The sequence below is a fragment of the Nipponia nippon genome, unplaced genomic scaffold, assembly GCF_047370975.1.
Source record: "Nipponia nippon isolate SJK-2023a ecotype South Korea unplaced genomic scaffold, ASM4737097v1 scaffold_1, whole genome shotgun sequence".
Classification (NCBI taxonomy): Eukaryota; Metazoa; Chordata; class Aves; order Pelecaniformes; family Threskiornithidae; genus Nipponia; species Nipponia nippon.
In genome coordinates this window covers 113,417,472-113,437,640 of record NW_028262290.1, presented here as the reverse complement: position 1 = coordinate 113,437,640, position 20,169 = coordinate 113,417,472, and the positions used below count along the sequence as shown (strand labels likewise).

The window sequence follows — 20,169 nt, the reverse complement described above, 5'->3', positions numbered from 1 at the left end:
GAGGCCGGCGCCCCTCCGCCCCCGGCCACACGCCCTTCTCCTCCTCCTCCTCCTCCTTCTCCTTCTCCTCAGGCCGGCACCTCCCCGGCGGGCCGGCTCCCCACGGCCGCCCCTCTGGACGCCGGCGGACATCCTTCCCTCCGCAAGGCGCGGGCGGGCCGGCACACGCCGCCCTCAAATACAGCCCCCTGCCCAAAGCGGGCGAGTCCCTTCTCCTACGCAGACGTGCCCGGCAGATCCTGCTGTAGGCAGTTCGTCTGCTGGCTGACGCCAAAAGTTAAGATAGGGCTTCCCCTCCAGGTGTGTGGGACTGTGTCTTGTGTCCGCCCTTCGGGGCGAAGGGGCAGCGGAGGGGTGTTGAGCCCAGCTTCTGACCGCAAGGACGGGCGCTGGAGGCAGGAGCAGCTGTTCCACCACAGCACGGTCCACCAGCGCTGAAAGCATCTGCTCCATCCTCTTCTGTCTGGCCCACGTGTACCTGTGTGTAAAGCTATAGGTCTTGGTGGTGATTTAAAAGCCTGCTTGTAACTTGTTTAAAAGAAAAGGGGGGGGCGGGGGGGTAGTGTTCAGCCCTCTGTTGAACCTGGGAAGCAATGTGTTCAAAGAAGGATGGAGCTCGCTCTCTACTGCCCTTGTTAAACTTCTTATTTAGCATATTATTTAAATATCTCCTTACCAGTAGCTGGATGGTAAAAGGTCTTAGTTTAGACAATGTGCTGATTACGTTGAAATCCTTCAAAATCTGAGTTTATGATCTCTACACCGCTGTACTGAAGAACTGAACTGAAATCATCAAGTCACTTGATGTTAGCTAGTGAATATTTTGTGATCTCCCCTGCAAAACCTTACTAAAAGCTCAGATTTATTTTTTTAATTATATGTGGAAACATAGATTTTGCTAAGAACTAGGATTCTGTATGTGAATTGTGAGCTGTCTAACCCCTCACTTGGCCATGTGATTCAACACTTGGCAGTGGAAGTCATACAATGCAGTTTGTGATAATGCAGGTCCAGACAAGAATTCCACTGTGCGTTTTTACTAATCATAGAGTCATACTTACTGTTGAAAAAATATTTGAATGCTGTTTCTAGTCATCAGTCATATCACTCAACAATTTGGAGGCGGGTGTCTTGCTTTTTGGTTTCCGTGAGCCCACTTACAACAACAGCTTGTGGGAGAGCAGAAAGTTTGGATTGCCACTTTAAAGAGGTTTTAGATCTATTTCTAAAAAAGGGCTTTGGACTCTATAATAGGATTTTACAAAACTCATTTGAAAACTTACAGTGGCATAACACTGGTTAACTATAAATTATTCTTTTTTTTTTTTAATTCTAGTACTGTAATACTAGAACTTACTTGAGAGTTATGTGGACAATAAAATAACAACATTTAAAAGCCTGGTCATACAAACAGTCAAAAGGCAGATCCAATAGTTTCACCACCTCCTATTCACAATAACCCATTTGAGGTGTAGTTCAGAAAGTGCCTAATAATTGCTAAAGATGTATTTGTATTAACTTTCTGTACAATGTTTAAATGGTGTTTCGGCTGGGAAGACTTTATCTTTGTTGCAAAGACTTTGGTTTTGGTAGGGAAAAAAAATTGTTACGCCAATGTTAAATTGATTTCTGGTAAGTAAATTTCTTAAGTATGTACTTCAGGTAACATTTTCAGAGCTATGTTCTTGGACACAGATCTGTGATAGATCTGTGATAGACCTAAATAGATACTTCCGAATATTCTGCTTTTATGATCAGAGTTTTTCTCAACTTTAAATTGCAAGGGAAAAATAAAGCTTGTTCAAAGCATGTCAACTTGGAAAAAAATGGAAACATTTTACCAGTTGAATGCAACACATTAATACTATCTGCTCACTTCGAGAGCTAGCATTTCAACTGCTATTCAAGTTGGCAGCTTCCTCAGCTAACAAACATCTTTAGTTCATCAGCTGCAAGTCTTCTTTCTTCCTCAAGGAATATTTTCAGTGGACACAGGTAATCAGGCTGTAAAATTTCTTTGAAATAATTTGAAAGTGAAATAATTATGTAAATTTCATGCCAAGGAGTTTCATTTGTCAAATAAGGGCAAAAATGTGTTTGTTTGCTTTACTTTAATATGCTGGACAACTCCCTGAAATAGTTTTATCCACCAAGGTAGATTTGATTCAACGTTTGTCATTTACAAGACACTGTATCTGTTATAGTTTATCAAGAGAGAGACCTTCCTTCGAGCTTTGGGTAGAAGGTGCTGTTTCCAGTCTGTAATTTACTGTAAGTTAGGGGGGTGGTAGGGAACAATAATGCTTTATTAAAATCTTTTTTTTTCTAATACACAAGTTACTATACCAGCCTGGTCTTCTATGTTAGATGAAAATTAAGGGATTGTTCTTGTATTTTTGGTAGATTTTTTTTTTTATTCAGGTTTTCTTTGGGGAAGATTACACTTTGATTTTATACCCCCATTAGACTCAGAATTACTTTGATTTATAACTTTTATCAAAATCAGTAGGGAGCAGGCCTATTTACACCTTAGTTACATGGCTTTAATTCTCATCAATGAAATATTCTTTCATTATAATTAACTACAGCAATACATTTTTTTACTTTTTTTCTTAGTTAAAATAAAATTAGATGAATATAAGACCCAAATGTAAGTAAAAAGCTGGCTTATAGCAGTGTTTAAATGCTAAAAAGTCAGTGACCTTTACAAATCAGTTAGAATATCTATAAAACAAGTTAATACCAGGGATCATGACGCCAATAATGTTTAATATGAAGAAATGTGGAAAGGATTCTCAGGCATTGTGGAAAACATAAGGGTAACCATGTTTCCTTCTTGAATAATAAAAATCAAGAAATTCTTAAATATCTATCTCACATTTCAGTAGATGAATTCTTTCGCAAAGTAATTAGCCTGGTACACAAATTTAAGCTTAGTAAAGACACCATAAAATTACTGCATCTTATTTGGAAGCAAAGGTTTAAGTTTGGAATTAAAGTATCGATATCATGTCTTCAATGACCGTCTGAAGTTTGCAAATAGGGAATTTCCCTTAGGCACTATTAAATGTAGACAGAGTTACTTCGGCTCCACTTCTGAAGTAACAGAGGCATTAATAGTAAATACCTAGTCAATCACGTGAAGTTTTACCCTCTGTATTAAGAAACAACTATCTCCCAAAGCCTTCGGTATTACTTTGCACAGCCAAATTGCCGTTTCTGTGAAACTGTAAAAGTATTCCTACAGCCGGGTGAAGGTAAAAATTAGCTGCAGGGTTGCTAACTTTAATTTAAAGATAAGGTTAATAATTAATTAGATTCTTAAAGTAACTTATTAGATAAAGTTTGATAGCTACTTTAAAAAGAGATTAAACCTTACTGTAACACTCAGTCTTTTGGATTTTTCAGGCCTCAGACAAGTTTGCAATGAAGTTGTGGATCCTTATATAGCAAAGCAATTCTACTGACAATAGGCTTTGGTTTCTTGCTTACTCTTTGCAAAGCCTTTAGAAACTCAGCAGAAAACAGGTGTTCACAAAGTAGAGTGAAAAATGTTGCCTAAGTCTTTTGAAAATGCTCATCTGTAAGGTATAGTCCATGCTATTAACCCCATATGGGTTTAATATAGGGTTAATGTAAGAAAAACTGCTTAATGGAGTAACAGTATTTTTTGTTGTTTGTCTGTTTCATAAACAAAGTTGTTAGAACCTTGGGTTTTTTTCAGCAGCTTGTTCCTCACCCTTTAGTTTTGGAGCTTTTTATTGTATCTGTTTTATAAGGACTGAGAAACATAATAGAGGTGGTTGAAAACAGAACAGCAGAATACCTTAAACTGAGACTTATACTCTCAGGTTTATTTTCGTGAAAACTGGGCAAACGCTTAGTTACATTTGTCTATTTCTCCGTTCTGTCCTTGAAGTGAGAGGATCTAATTACCCAAAAATGAAATTGTTGTATCAAATTTCAAGAACAGCAAATTAAAAATTAACTTAAAAAGCCGTTTCTAATTTTTCAGGAAATTTTTCAACCAGCCATTGTTAAATGTCTCTGGCCAGTTTCCTTTTCAATATGTTGGGGGAGGAAAAGAAATGCATGGATTTTTGCAGTATTAGAATTTACCTGGAGAGAAATAAAAAAATTAAGAACAAGTGAGGTAACTGCTATTTATCTACTTTCCTAAGAAATACAGGAACATATTCAGTGAGCGTGACTGTCATAGGGTTTGTGCGAGGAGATTTTTTTATTATTATTATTTTCTTTTACTTACCAGTCTCTGGTGAGACTGGCTTCTTGTTTCACAGGGCATCAGAGCATTTGTGCCACAGATGAAGGATACAGACCTTTACAGCTGGCAGCCATCACATACCACTCCACTTCTTTATTCGTGTCTTGTTACTAGTAACTAGTTGTTATAGTAACTGTGACGTTACTCTGGCATGAGACATTGATGACCTCCAAGTGGAGAATGAAGTAAAGGAGTATGTAATATGTAGCATAGATGTGATGCTATCTTTCAAGAATCTAAACGGCTAGTATGTGAAACTCCTTCATACATACTTTTTCCTTTATGAAGATGAAGAGTTTGAGCCTGAGCACACTGGAATCAATAAAAGGGGAATGGAAAGAACATGGACTCTCTCTAACAATCACCACTGACAGACATTGTCGCGTTCTGGGTATTGCAGTGATATTTAAAATGTCGTGACCTTGAGAGCTATCCAGTGATGTGATCCATGTGGGAATGATACCGTTCCAAAAGAACGGTGCTGTGATATGAGCCTAAGTAGCGAAAAGTGAAAGAACTCCTGAGAGCTAATACTGCCCCTACCTATTGACATGTGACTGAGAGCCCTTACATTACTAGTGACTAGAGTATTAGAATAATTTTTAGAATGTTGTTAAAATTTTAAAACCAAGTTAAATTTGATAAGAGTACTGGAGATGTGATATAAGTATTTCTATAAAACTTGTTTTTTGTTTAGACTGTATTCCTCAACAGAAGAATCACATTGACAGAGTGATAAACACCGGCATTACTAAAACAAGGTTGTGTTGCCCATAGGCTTTTTGCACAGATAATCATAATATATGATAACCTAGAACGTGGCTTGTAAAGCAAGTTCACACAGGCCAGGAAAAACACTTTAAGCATAGTTCATGTTGATACAACTTAGATACTAGTAATACGGTTTTATTCTCACTGTAAAATAATTCAGTTGGAAATATTAAAAATGTGGATCCTAGGAGAAGAAAAGTGGACTCAATTTCAGTGTTTGCTTCTAACACTGTTGAGAATCAAAAACTAGTCTACTATACAGATTATGTACCTAGTAATATTTTACTTTATTTAGTATAATAAGCTGATCCTACAATGTAACCATCTGTTTCAGAAGCAGGTTTTAATTTTCTGAAATTGCCACTGCCTTTTTTTTTTTTTTTTAATTCAGTAGGTCTTGAAGCATATATTCTTACAGGGAATGGCTGTGGGAAGATCAATTAAATCTTTAATTCTGCATTAGTTTCTTTAGAACTGATTTATCCTAGTCATAACAGTTACCAAAAACACGATGATGAACTACACCTGAAAACTGAGCTCCAAGTAGTAAATAAAAGTAAATTTCAGGATATGATATATATTGTAGGCATAGGCTCAGAAGAGCTTGTTTGCTGCTTTCTTTTATCTTATGTGTAAAGTCTTTCTTCAAGACAGAAAAGCAATCCTTCAGTGAATCATTCTGCTCGGGAATATGTTCACCTTTTCATAAATGCTCAGTATGTGTTAAGTCATATTTCAAGTGATTTTTCTCCTATTTGTGATAACTCTCGATTATTGGTTGGGCTATAATGGCATCTGTTCTATTAAACCTCTTTTACAGATTAAAACCAATAGTATATACTGCAAGTATTAAACATGTTACCTTTAACTGTCAAACAATATATAAGCACTAAGAAGGTTTTTTAATTGCCTGAATATACACATCATTGGAAATTTGTACATATTATGAATTAAAGTTGCATAGCATTTCAACAGTCAGTCTTGAGTTAACAAGAACTACCAACTTTTATAAAAACTATCTAAATTGATCAATATAGGCATTGAAGAGACCCAGGGTATGGATCCATGCATTTATAGGCAGGAGAATACTAGCTGCAAATTCCACAGCAATTTTAAATATACCTGTAAATGTAAAAATGTCACAATCTGTGTAAGTCTGGAAACTTTTTTTAAAATACCTTAACTTTTGAAGTTCTTTCCTTAAAAGAGAAAAATAGAATAGCTGCCTTTTACCTTTGAGTTTCACTTGAATGAACTGCATAATGCAAAATGCATAATGTTTTTCTGTGTTGGCTACTTCTAATTCACATTAATAGCCATCAAGCCATCAGCTACCTTTCTTCCTTCCACGTGTGCATACACAAGCATATTTTGTGCAAGTATACTACAGTATGCTCTTCACTTACTGTGAAGAGTAAGTCTTGGAGGGAGTTTAAGAAAAAATATCGGAGGAGAAGCACACTGTTAGATTTTATTGCTATAAGCTGGTGCATTTGTCAAGATGGTAATTTAATTTTCAAGATTTAAATTTTAGCTAGTTGAGTTGCAGCAGACAGTGTAGAGCAGCAGGTGGCACTAGTGTGAATTTTGTATCGTTTGCAGGGTAGATCTCTAAAGATGGATATACGCTATTTTGTAAGTAACCTATCATTTAAGAAATCCTGTCCCACAACGACTGGCGTTTCTTGGCCACTACCTGACTCCAGGTCAGACACGTACAACTGAACTGCTCCTGCATGCAGAGGGCCTAGAGTAGCAGCTATGTCTCTGCTGCCTGTCAGATGCTCAGCACTGAAATTTGGCTGATCCCATCACATGCTAAGTGCAACTGAGAGGCTGGAATAGCTCACAACTATTATTCCTGGCCTCCTTTCCTAACCAGTGTGCAAAGAGGTATAAGCTCAGGTAAGACTGGGCAGGAGAGTTGGGTAAGTATACTGTCATGGAGGATGGGGAAAATTAAAGTTAGGACATGAAGTCTAATTTTTCCCCTGGCCTTCTTGCAGTCACGTTACTGTGCAGCAGTCGATCTGTAGTGACTATTTCTTCCTGGGGCAGAGGTCTTCGTATAGCAGTTATGTTGACCAGTTGCTAGATGTCAGCTGCTTTCTCTTACCCAAAAGTAATCAATCACCAATGGTCAGCTGCTGTAAAACATCAGAGAACTTATGATGATTTTTTTTAGCCCCATGTCAATCATGCAGCAGCTTGACTGGCACTGTGCCATTAAGCTGGAATCTGTGACTGTTATGTTGGTCATCTCTGTTTTAGGTTATTTGTGCGGAGTTTCTGACTGTTAAAAAAAAAATCAGTGCTCATTAAAAGTCCACTGGATTTTTCTAATTTGGCTAATCCTTATATCAATAGTGTTTTACTTGAATGTTAAAAAAAGATGAGGCATTTTTCAGTACAAGTGGACATATGCTTAAGGTTGCAGCACGCAGGTCAAAGACGACACCATGATTAAATGTTAAAAATAACTATATTCTTTCTGTTCAGTAATGCCACAAAAGAATACAGAACTGCACTGACTTATCTTAGACAATAATTACAAAAGTAATTTTTAATAATAGTTCTATAAATTATGTAAATAATGCCTCTTGCTAGAAGGAAATGTGGCTTCTGCTTTCATATATGCCAACCTTTAAAAAAAAAAGGAGTTAATTCATTTGATTTGTAATTTCTTTTTTAAAGTGGTGGGGCAAGGCCCAGACTTGGACACTGAAGAGTCATTAAGTGTCTAATTATAGAATTTCAGACTCCTTGAGCTGGTTTTGCCACCAAGAAAGATTCCTGTTCAAATGTACTTGTTCTTGCTTGTTTCCCCACTCTTCAGCTATAGCTTCCTTCCTGCACCCTTATATAGAGAACTATTGTTTGCCTGCTTTGCAAACTGGATCACTGAAATAATCCAAGTTTATTAGAGCTTTTGTTTTTACCTAAGAGTTTGTTTTACTCCACCTTATTGCTGATTGAATACCACTGAAATGTACCATTAATGCTGTTCAAAGCTTTCCCTCTTCGTTGGAAACTTAGTAGTTATCAGACTAAAAGCGTAATTTTTACACTTAGCAGTAATAACACAACACTTATTATCCTGGATTGCCTTTGCCTTTGCAACATAAATCAGTTATGGGTAAGCCTCAGTCTGGTCTGCATGTTACCATGGAAAAGCTGTATGTGAAACTGAAGGGTAGGAATTAGTATAAAGCAGTAGCAGTATTGGTATATTAGCAGTAGTAGTATAGTACAAAGTATCGTAGTGGTAGTATTAGTACAAACTGGTTTTGAACATGTCCTATATCACTTCCAGAGGGCAAATACACAGAGATACAAGAAATAAGGAGCATCCAGTTGCATCTTTGAATGGATCCAGGAGTCAGAAACATCCATAAAACAAATAAAACAATGAGACACAGAGGCAAAACAATCCATCACGCCTCAAGTCATCATGCTGCCTACTACCTTTAAAATGAGTGTATGGTAACTGTATTTCATCTTTAGACTTAATGAATTATTTTTTCAAGAAGTTTAAAGAATGTGTAACTTTAATTGGAATATTGTATTAGCACTACATTCTTCCATCAGAATTGTAGTGTCTGGTAATGCATTGTAGATTAAACTTTGTCCTGCTGACTTTGCTTTCAAACTAGGTCCTGCAACTCCACCATTCAAGGGTCAGAGTTTATTTGATCTAGATACAGCATTCTTAGGCTTAGTGAAAAAAAATCTAAGCAGATGGTTTTTTCTTAGAAGCAGATAAGGGGAGACGCAGCAGCAACTGCTTCAGTCCAGGCCCTGGGCTTAATGCAAAATCCATTCTAGATAGTGTTACATGGGAAGCTTCTAGGGAAACAAGCATTTGTTTTAAGTTCTTTCAATGCATGTGCATATAGATATATACAGGATATTTAATTATAAAAAGTATCCATGCAAATGTACAGTTTGGGGAAAAAATAGTATAGGTCATCAAAATTATGTTATTATGCAAGGTGAACTTCTGCACACCTGATAGCTAATTAAGAATTTATAAATATACCACAGTATCTACATACTGCCAGTTCTTAGAATTCTATACTCTCTGCCTAGGTATTTTGAAGAAGGATTAGTTGTACCAACAACCTCACCTGTAAGCATTCTTTCAGTAAGCGTTAGATTCTGTGTAACATGAGAGGGAAGTGGATCTTCCAGATAGCCAGACTCCAACATCTATCCTGTTACCATAGCAGTATTAAAGGAAAATGAGAGTACCACTCAAATTCAAAAATTCTAATTTGTCAAAAATGAATTTTCTGTATCTGTGCTCTCTGAGGAAGAACTGGTAGGAAAAAGGAAGGATGGGGTAAAAAATAAGATACTTGAAATTAAACTGAAGCACTGTCCTGAAAAGCAAATGATTCTCCCTGTCGTCACATGTTACAAACAGGGAGTGTTGACTTACTTTCCATGAAAGGTCTTGCCTGATACAGGTAGTATCATCTGTCTAGCAGTGGTCTATAGCAGAGGCCCGGGGAAAGCATAAGAATGGGGCAAGTTGTCATGATTTTTTTTCCAGAATGATTTCCCAGCCTCCAGCAGCTTGTATTTCAGAGACAGTGTCTGTAATTTAAGATGAGCTTTTTTCATGTTGTTATCCAGTACCTTTCTAAGGCTGCGTAAACTTACAGCATCACCAGAAAGGAATTCCACATCTTAGTACTTTACTTAATTGTGTGACCTGTAGCCGACTCCTTTCATTTGGTTTGAATGTGCCTCCTGTTGATTTTAGTTGACGACCTCTACCTCTTACACTGGAAGAGATAGTGAACAATCTTTCCCTATTAACCTTTTCTATGCCATCCTGGCATTTCTTTTCCAGGCTGAAGAATTCTATTATATTCAATTATTCATTGTATGGAAGCTCATCCTTACTGCCCTTCTCAGGGCCTTTTCCAGTTCTGCTCTACCCCCTGTAAGGTAGGGAAACCAGAACTGTATTTGGTATTTAAGTTGCAAGTGCATAATGGATTTATAAAGAAGGCTATCCCGAAAGCATTGGTAAGAATAGGCACCAGTGAAATATAAGTATGAAGGCCAAGAAAAAAGGCTCAGTTTTCTTCTGCCCTGGACTGAGTGAGTGTCACAACCTTGATTTCGTCTTTCAATTCTAGTGCTTTAGAAGCTACTTGTAAAATTTAAGCATAATATAATGACTTCTTAGTATTGATCTGAGCTTGCTTACATTTAGAATATTTTTATAGTCGTCTTTTTTTGGCAAGAGGAGGAGAAGAATGGTTAAGAAAAAAATGTCAGATTAAATTCTGGCTCAGGTAGGTTGTCATTTATAGACCGGTATTTCCAAGGTATGTGGTTTCTGACTGAAGATCACTTGATCTTTTCCAGATAGTCACTGATTACTAAATCATACATAACTTTTTTTTTTTTAAACCTACCACTGTCAAAGGTTAATTCTCTCCAAAGTGAGGGAGCGGGAGCAAAGCACAGAAATTAGGTGATTCCCCTAACATACCACTGGAGGCAAAAGATGCCTGCCCTGAGCTGTATTCATTCAATCCCAGAATCTTCAGAACTGGTTTGTACCCCATACTGGTATGGTTTGTACCCCATATATTCTCTCAGAAAGAGACTAAATTTTTGCCTGGAGTAATAATTGACAGGAGGAGATCACATGAAAGACTGGAAATTCAGGCCCTACTTACTACTACTTCTTCATAGACTTCTATAGAGGATTTCAAATATTGCATAGTGAAATCTGAAATATTGCAAAATTGAAATATTTATTTGAATATATTTCAAATTTCAATATCTGAAATATTGAAATTTGAAATATTGCAATACTTGAAATATTGCAAGTGTCGACTTCTGTTACCACAGTTGTTACAGTTCTGAGTTTTGTAATGTGTAACAATACCTTGTACACACTTGTAATGTGTAGCAATACATTTTGTTTGTGTTTGAGAAATACGTCTTTGCTTAATGTATAAGTCCATCAAAACCTCTTACCTCTGTGTTCTGTTACTTGGAATTCAGGATACCAGGTCAGCAATGTATTTGGCTTGCCTTCATTCCTACTCTCCTGTAAGATTCAAAATGTCTGTTGATTTATCACCAACAGAGATCTGTGCTTTTAGAGTGTTTCTGTAAGCCCAAGAGGAAGGTGCATAAGGGACAATGATGCTGCAGTATCTTTTATTTTCTCATCTGAACAATCAATTCCATATAGAATTGCAAGTGGTGGCTTCCTACATGTTTTAAATTGATGCTAAAAACTCTATTAATTTCAGATTTCCAGAACTGCAGAAACTGGTTTAAAAAAACAAACCACTGACAAAAACCCCCTTCTAATTCTGACCTCATAGACTTTCATGGAGGAACCACCTTGAGAGATCATTAAACCAGAATAATTTGTCTCACTGCATGACCTTAACATAAGCTAATCATTGTTCTTGTCCACTGCATAAAACCTTTGCTTAGTCCCAGTGAAACTGATGATCTACCCCATGCTTAAAACATGTACAGTTGTCTTGCTGAATTAAAATCTGTCTTTATGTAGCCTTATTTTTTAATGAATGACAGTGGTTTTATTGAGATACCATTTTTCAGTGAGTGCAACGTCATAGTGATTGTTGTATTAAACACAACAAGAATGAATACTTTAAAAGTTTAGTTGTTCTTTATACATTTGAGTCTATGTGTTAGCACTAATAACTTTATGTGTTCAATACAGTCATAAATGGTCAGACTATAGATGATCGCCAGTCTTCTCTTATATTGTAAAGAAAGGTTGATCCCTGATCAGATCTAGAAAATCTCTATCAAATAAAATTGCTAAATATGTCCTGTGTTACAGTGTTTACCTCCTCTAATCTGTTCCATGCATGCATTTATTTTTGCCTTTTTAAAATACGATAGCTGAGTAGACAAAACAAATTCTCAGCTAAAATGGTACTGCTGAGTCTTAAACCCGTTCAGGTTAAGACCCTCACCTTCTTAGCATGTGTCTTCTCTGGATTTACCATAGTTGAATGAATTCAGTCTTTAATATGTTCTTAGTACTTTTCCATAGCAAGTGCCGTTCAAGCTCTTTATGTTTAAAGAATCTCTTATATTCCCCATGAGTCATCTCTATAATACGCACACACTTTAATATACAAATAATACTTCTGTATTGCATTGTACCAGCTGTAAACATGGCTAGCATTTTTTTTTAACACCAAACCTGTACTGGAAAAATAAGTGGTATCCAAGATTCCTGCAAGGCATCCTTCTACACCTTTATTTACCCCAGCTTCATCAAACTGAACATTTATCTTATTTTCCTTGTAATTGTCACTTAAAATATAAAATGCTATTGCTGGAACCAGTATGCTTCTCATTAACTCAGTTCACTAGGGCATGAATAAAATTCATGTTTGAATTAAATTCTTTTATGTTGGTTCCTTTCTTCTGCTTTGTTGTGGTACTTAAGTCTACGGTTCAGTTAGCTTTCCCTGTCTTGTGGAGATGATATCAAGTAGTCTGCTTTGGAAAATATGTGCTAAGTAGACTTACTACAAAAGCAAAATTAGAAAACAAATACAGTTCCTTAATGTTTAAAAATGATCCCTGCAATAAAACAAGGTATTGCTCAAGTAAAGTTGGGCAATATGCTGAATATACAGGGATATATTCAAAGTTGTTCAGTTGTAGTAAGCTCACTAAATAAGAATAAAAGGTAGTAAGCTCATGAAAAGCCATTACCTAATGTTTATACTGTAGACAGGATTCAGTCACTTCTAATTTTTGTAGCAAATATTCTAATTCTAAGGAACAGAAATGACTCTTAAATATGACCTCTTTCTTGGTCTTTAACAGCTGACATCAGTTTAGTTGAAGTATTCAACTTTTTACTTTAAAAAAAGTTCAGCTTACTTGCTCACATAACTTATCTGTGCTGTGTTCATTTCTTTCCACAAACAGGTGCAACTTAGGGCAGAGTTGTGTAAGGACAGGTAGAACCAGTTTCTCATTGCTGCAGACTAAAACTTCAAGTGCTTCATACTCTTTGAGTACAAACCAAGTTCACCTAACACACCACCATATAAAGCTGAACTTTTTCCTAGTCTTGTATGACAAATCATCTAATGTTTTAAGTGGTTTGTTTTTTTTTTTCTTTTTTTCTGCATAGAATATTCTGCCATTGAGATATGGCCTTCAGCCTAAGAGAAGAGGTTAAAATAGAACCTATCTGTTGAAATAGCTATACCTCTTTAGTTCATGGTTCTTAAAATATATTTAAATGACCTTCTGTATTGTGAGAGTAGAAATGTCATGCTGGACTTTGTTTCTCTCTCTTTAAAAAAGAAGTGGTAATTTTAATTAATCTCTTACTGGGAGTTGTAACACTGTAAACAAAATGCTCAACTGACTCAAATCAGCAGTAACAGAACATGGTCAGTAGTAGCTATTGGTAGTTAGTTAAAGCCTTTGACACAAATGTTTCTTAGAGCTGCAAAGACAGTCTTCCTTGTTTTGTAGGTCAGAAGTTTCATTTACGGCATTTTTCATTAAAGTGAAAGTACATTGTTATCAGAGATACAGTAGATGTTTTTCTAAGAATTAGGTGTTGGCTGTATTAATGTTTACAGAAATTTTGCTCACGTCATTTTCTAGCACTTTCAGTAACACCATGATCATTCATTTAAAATGCTGATCAGTCTGGTATACCGAAAATTAGCCTGTAAAAGTTGGACTTAATTTCTGCAACTCTTTTCTTCACCCTTAGATCATATGTAATTAAAAAAAAACCAAAAAACAAAAAAACCCCAACTTTTTTTTCCAACTTCCGTAAAAAGCAAGCTAACTTTCTTTAAATTCTTGATAGCATAAGAATTAATTTTTTCATCACATCTGAGAAGTACCAGAACATCCAAAGGCCAGCCCCACCGCATCCCAGTCTCACCTATGAGGTTCGCAAGACTCATTTATGTCAGTACCATAGTCACCTTTGAAATATATGCAGGCTGAGAGACAGGTACTTTGCAAATTGAATTTATAAAGTGATGCCTTTACCTGAACGAAATGATTCATCTAGCAAGCATATTTTACTTCAGGGTTCATAAGACTTATCTAAAATTGGAAATCCAGCACTGTCATAAGCTACAGCTTTTTGTTGCGCAAATAATTCATATTTGTTCAAGATACTGCATTATACATAGCTTTCCCAAACACTATTACGGAGATATTAGTATAACCAAAAGCATGCTAACTATAATAAAATACTATAAAAGGTAATATTCCCTGTATGTTACCTATTGCAACAGTGTACAAATGCTATAACAAGTAGATTTAATGGGAGCTATGAATACTGGCAAATACCAATGCCAAGTAAGTTAGATTTGCTGTATATAGTCTCTGCAGGGCTTATGTTTATACTTTGAACATACCTTTCAAATGGGTTTGCTGCCCCAGGATACAGCAGACCTTAACGTACATTTTGGGGGATCTTGTTCAATTCTTAGAGGGTGAGTGTTGATGAAAGTTGAATGTTTTGTATCAATCAGCTGAAGTATTCACTAGTTGTTTCATTGGGTCAAAACACAGAGAGCACACCTGAAAAAAAATGAAAGTACTCGTGTAGGTCAGAGTCTGAGGAATCCCGACAGAGTACGTACTGAGCTACAGCTGCAATATGGACACAAAACATACATGGATCCACTGTACCATTCAGAAAAAGTCTGTTGATTTTTTCAAATGTAGAAAACCAGCACATCCCTCCTTAAAAGGAAGTTTTCATAACTAATGAATTTCTAGAGTCCTGGTAATGGGGGGGAGGAAGGGGCGTGGTGGTGGTAATAGCATTACGGGTTTTGTATGTGCTACCCTACTAACCTGCCCTTGCTTCAGTTCTGATGATTGCACTGGTCACATTCATGGCCACGTATGAATTGGTCTGATGTTTGTGGTTAGTTCTGGCAGCCTGAAATAGTGCTCATAAACCTAAGGTTGAACATGAATTATGGGATAGTAGCTTGTCCTGTTGCTATAGCAAGAGTTAACTTCACGTGACACTTCCAAGCATTTACACAACTTCAAAGTGTAAGTAAGATTAGACAAGACTTCCTTCACTCTCTCACAGTAAAAAAGGTTCTTTTTAAATACATCTTCTGTGTCACCTATTACTGTCTTTGATCAGGCAAGGTGCCTAATGACAAACTTCTGAAAGCATGGTGAGTCGCCTTGTCTCTCAAAAATCCTGACAAACAAGCCTCCTTGATTTCCGGTTTCAGTATCACATAGATAATTAAAGTCAAAGCAAAGATTAAGTAAGTAATTAATTTGCTGCTTCTACACAAATGGACATGTGCTCCCTTGTAAACATTAATGAGACCATGTCAGTGAGCTGTAAGAAATTTGTGGCACTCTGCAACAGGAAATCCTAAAATACTTGGAAAGATTTTGTAAAAGGGTTAAAAAGTAGAAAGTCGTAAACTTGAAAAACAAGTGCCTTCCTCTGTTAGAGCAGTCCAAATCTGCCTGCTGCATCCATGAAAGCTGTTCATTCAGTGAAGGTCAAAGGTTTTGTTGTTGGTACACCAGCTGATCGTCTCTAAGCCTGTCAGGCTGTACCGCTGAGCATAACAAACTGCTGTGCATTGCTAATGTGCGTCACAGGACCCTGGGGTTTTGCACGGGGATTAGTCAGGCTGTATTTGGAAACGCCCTCAACTGCACTTTGTGCTGCTATATTAGTGTTTCTCAAGCAAGAGGAATTTTCTTTTGCTTCTGCAGCTGCTCCTGCAAAACCCTCTGGTAAGTGTGCACAGCTTCTGTCAACAGTACTGACTCTGTCTTCTGCCTGCATTTTTAAGCCAGGGTTCTGAGCTGAGGCATTGCTTTCTGTTGTTTATTGTGACAAATTGTATTAAAAAAAAAAATTGATAGCCTAGAATTGGCAACAGCATTGAAGGAATAAATATATTTGCCAGTTTTGATTAAATAGGTTAATTCAACTTAAAACGTTCCTCTACTTTTAAATATGTATCAGAGTAGTCTTAAGCATGGATATTTTCAAAGTGACGTAGCTATGTACCATGCATGCCTGCTTTTATTTCTGTACAGCAGGAATAGCAAAGATTACATAATATAGCAGACCAATTCTTAAAAGGATTTGGTTGGTTTTTGTTGGCAGCCTGTATGCAAGCCCTGCGTCTCTGGACTCTGCTTGCCACCTATGCTGTTGCAGTAGGACAAAATCAAGGACAGAAGAATCAGGAGTGCCCTAAGCTCAACGCACAGGTACTCTCCTTTAAAAGCACAAGAGGAAACGCTGTTGTCATGTTTTCTGTGAACACTCTCTCTCCATATTTTTTATATGTTTTTTTTTCCAAACTAAATATCAGAATCCAGCACGTGAAGTGTAAAAAGATGTAAATAATTAAACAAAATAAAACAGGAAAAATTATTTTTAGTATGCATCCTATTCCATTTCTTAAAATAGCTTAGGTAGTGAAGCCACTTCATTATTTCATATAACCTGTGCTGGGTATCTAGTTTTGCAGCATGTTTTAAAGCAACTGTGAAATGTTCTGTTGTTTCATTTCCATAACAACATTTGCCTGTTTACTTTTTAGATAAGTAGTCCTAAGGCTATTTCTTAGCAAAACTACCAAAACAGTGATTTGGATTTCTTACCATATTTGAGTTTACATCATATGAATGTAAAACATATTTTGTTTTCGGTTTTGGTAGTTATAAATTAATAAGTATCTGTCCTGAGCTCAGGTTATGATAGCAGACTGTGTGATCACTAGTGCAGTTCTCCTGACTAGCTGCACATAATGGAGCGACCAATGTGACTACGCTCGTGTCCAGTAGTTTTTAATGTTCCTGTTAAAAGATAAACCTACTGACAGCTTGGGCTGCTAAGAGAAACCTTTGTTGCAAAACTTGGTTTATACATATATGAGCCCATGTAGCTATATATAGATGGAGGAAGAGACACGCACACACTCCCATTCTGTGGTTTTTGTTTCGTTTCCCCCACTTCTTGCAATTCATACATTGCAAACAGCAGAAGTTACATGAAGAAGCTTGCATGCTTTTCAAAAGTTTTTTGGTAAGCTTTGTTTTCTAGAGTAAGTAGATGAAGGTAATGTTCTGTAATAATATCAAAAAGAAAAAGGGAGTGGAAAATAAGATGTAAATTAAGGAATGTGCCCCTTTATAATTTCACCAAACTGTTACTTTCTGCCACCAGGAACACTGAAACCAATTTTCTGTAGCTTGCCAGGGTATCAAATTTCACAGCTCTTACTGATGCCATGCCCTGCCTTTTTTGGTACACGTCCATAAGTAAGTGTATGTGATAGCTAGTCTCAGACCTTAGAATTGAGCATTTGCAGTTCCCAAAATAAATGTAATTTATTCTTGGTTTATACTCTTTTACTTGGAAACTATCACCATAGACTAGAAATAAAATTTACAATTAATTGAATCCTGTCCATTTTATCACTTTGATTTGCGTTTTCCATGTTCAGAAATAACATTAATAGTTCCCTCTCCTTGCCAGCCCACCCTGGTGTGTCCTCTGTATCAAAAGTTAATAGGTTTGGAACCTAGTGTAGTCTAAGGCAGGTTTACCAACAAAGTAGAAAAAAAGAAATTGTGTGATAATTGAAATTCACATACTGTCAATAGTATTACGACTAGTTCTTATTCATTGTCTTATCACTTTTATGACATTATAGTCATCCGAAATTTTGTGGAATATTTTAATATGTTTGTAAGTTTGAGAACAGTCTTTATTATTATTCAGTATTACTGACACCTAACAAAGTACTCTGTCAACCATTGAGAATTATAGAGAAGTTCCCTTAAAATTTTATCCACCCATAATGCAGGGTGTTTTCTGAGCAGTGATTTTTGGGAGGCATCCATACTAGATTAGTCTTTGTAAAATAAGAAAACTTTGTATTTGCCAAGTAGTGTAGGCTTACAGGGTATCAGTATAAAAATACTTTGCCCCATTTTTTATGTCCTTGGTCAAAGCATTACTTAGCAGACTTACGCTGATAACCTCCTATGTTTTTAGTTATTACTAGTAATATTTCAGGCCATGTATCTGGGTTTGATTGTGAAATGAGCAATGTCTCCGTGTAGTTAAGGTAGCAAGTCATTCATCAGCTCATCCTTCCCAACTTAAAATCACAGATAGTGAAAACAACAGAAGGTCCCACAGTCGTCCTTTCTGTGACTGTATTAGCTACTCTTCTATTGGACATTATCTTTTAATTTTTTTCTTTTTTTTTTAATCATAGGGACTTAATGTCATTGTTTTACTGAGGAGGGAAGTAACTGCTCAACCTCCAGCACTCAGTAAAGTTCAGTATAATCTTAACTCCAGAATATGACATTATGCCTTGTACCCGCAATCAGTTATTACGATACCTGATTGGAAATGCCTGCTATGGCATCTGTGAATTCACTTAGATACCTGCCTTTCATTTTAGTGATTATCACCAAGTCTCGTTTAATAATCCAACTGACGCAGCAGGCACTTAGATACACAGTCTCAAATACTAAGAAAACAATATATATGGGCAGCACCCAGATACAACATAAAAGCAGCTCTGTTTGCACTCTTGCTATCCAATTGTGTATAAGAAACTTTATTTCAAACCTAGAATTCAGTAGGTTCTTTACCATAAATACTTTTCCTCTTTATTTAACCCAGCTACACAGATGCATGTCTGATGTACTAAATAGACTTGTAATTTTCAGAACTATCCTTGTTGTAAATGACCCATTCTGTGGTTTGTAGGACTGGGGGATTTCCAAACCTGCGTGATTCCATTACTGTTCATTCATCAAGGTATGGCTATAACATTGTTAGCTACAAAAGAATTTCCTACGTCCTTATTCCAGTTACCTGCTATCACAAACAAGCAGATCTTTTTTTCCTTTTCATAAATCAAATTAAGCTCAACCTTTAAAATAATCTTTTTCAGTTTTGTTCTCCCTGCTTCTCTTTGAAGGCTCCTTAAAAAATGCCAGAGACTGCAAACTTAAATGTGTTTGTGGCCAGTGTATATGCCAACCACAAGCTACCTTTGGGAGTTGTCATCTTTTAACATGTGTTTTAAAAGGGATACCGGTCTCTGAGCTATTTCAATAACATATAGATGTTCTTGGTAAGAAAGCAAAACTCTTCTCACACTTTTATAAAACGATGGAATAAATAGGGGCACTTAAATGATTTAATATGATATACTTTCAGATATCACAATGAAATATGAATTCCTATTCCTGTGCTTATATAGTTTTAGTCCTGTATGTAGAAGCTCCTTGCTCTGAAAAGCTTTCTTGCTTTTGTTAGTTGCTGTGGAGTGTTTCATTTGGTTCTTTCTCCATATTTGTTCTTTCCAGTCAACTGGTGCATCAGAATTTTGGGCCTTTTACGTAGACTGAGTTGACTCCTAGAGCTCTCTTAAACAATTAATAGAAAGACAAATTTTATCAAATTGACCAAACTTTTCTTATTAGCATTTTTTCGCTCTTCGTTTTTTCATCTGTCTTATCTGTTCTTTCCAACTTGAATCTGCTTGTCTCTTTCAACTCTGAAGAATGGCAAATACACAACAAAAACCCAACAGGTAAACTGGGCAGAAGTGTAAGACATTGAAGGAGACAGTTTGCCAGAAAACTGGTGACTGCTTATTAGACAGTTTTGTTTATTTCTGATATAATAATGATAAAGCCTAAATAAAAGAATTGCTACTTAACATTCAGTTGCAAATATGAATACAAGGACCTAGTGATGGGGACAGTGGCTATTTTGACTAACCATATTTGTCTGAGGCTTGATCAGATGCCATATCCATAATGAAGACTTGTTTTTGCCTGTGAGACTAAAATTGTCTGGGTTATACGCGCTGCAGAACACTTTTTTTTTCCCCCTAAATTAAAATACTCTTCAACTTACTTCAATTCTTGTGTAAAAACGAAAGATGTATTAGAAATAAATGAACCTTAAAAACTGATCTTGAGTAGGAGTATCAGTTTACAACATCAAAGCAGGAAGCTTTCATCATACTCAAAGTCTTAAGCAATGTCTTGTTTAACATCATCTACTG

The 20,169-nt window shown here is 36.4% G+C and overlaps 1 protein-coding gene and 1 long non-coding RNA gene across 8 annotated transcripts in view; one reads left to right on the top strand and one right to left on the bottom strand.

The window, feature by feature from the left end:
* NT5C3A (5'-nucleotidase, cytosolic IIIA) overlaps positions 1-20,169 on the top strand; it is a 29,456-nt gene that overhangs the window by 487 nt on the left and 8,800 nt on the right. The window contains exons 1-3 of one of the 6 annotated variants that reach the window (XM_087767660.1): positions 15,816-15,847; positions 16,227-16,333; positions 18,858-18,908. The exons of 1 other annotated variant lie outside the window; for it this stretch is intronic. Coding sequence is in view for 2 of the 5 variants with exons in the window: in XM_087767653.1 (XP_087623779.1) it covers positions 15,697-15,847; positions 16,227-16,333 (258 nt within the window). In the remaining 3 variants the exon portion in view is untranslated. Of the gene's footprint in view, positions 1-13,223; positions 13,267-15,681; positions 15,848-16,226; positions 16,334-18,857; positions 18,909-20,169 lie in introns of those variants that run through there. 4 more of the 6 variants (XM_087767690.1, XM_087767653.1, XM_087767669.1 and 1 more) reach the window with 4 other exon arrangements.
* Positions 609-15,678, bottom strand: LOC148057564 (uncharacterized). Of its 2 annotated transcripts, none has more exons than XR_015706951.1 (3): positions 14,927-15,678; positions 14,482-14,647; positions 609-11,132 (listed from the first exon to the last, which is right to left on the bottom strand). It is a non-coding gene; the product is annotated as an uncharacterized LOC148057564 (long non-coding RNA). The 2 variants fall into 2 exon arrangements; XR_015706956.1 differs by lacking the exon at positions 14,927-15,678 and adding an exon at positions 14,744-14,908.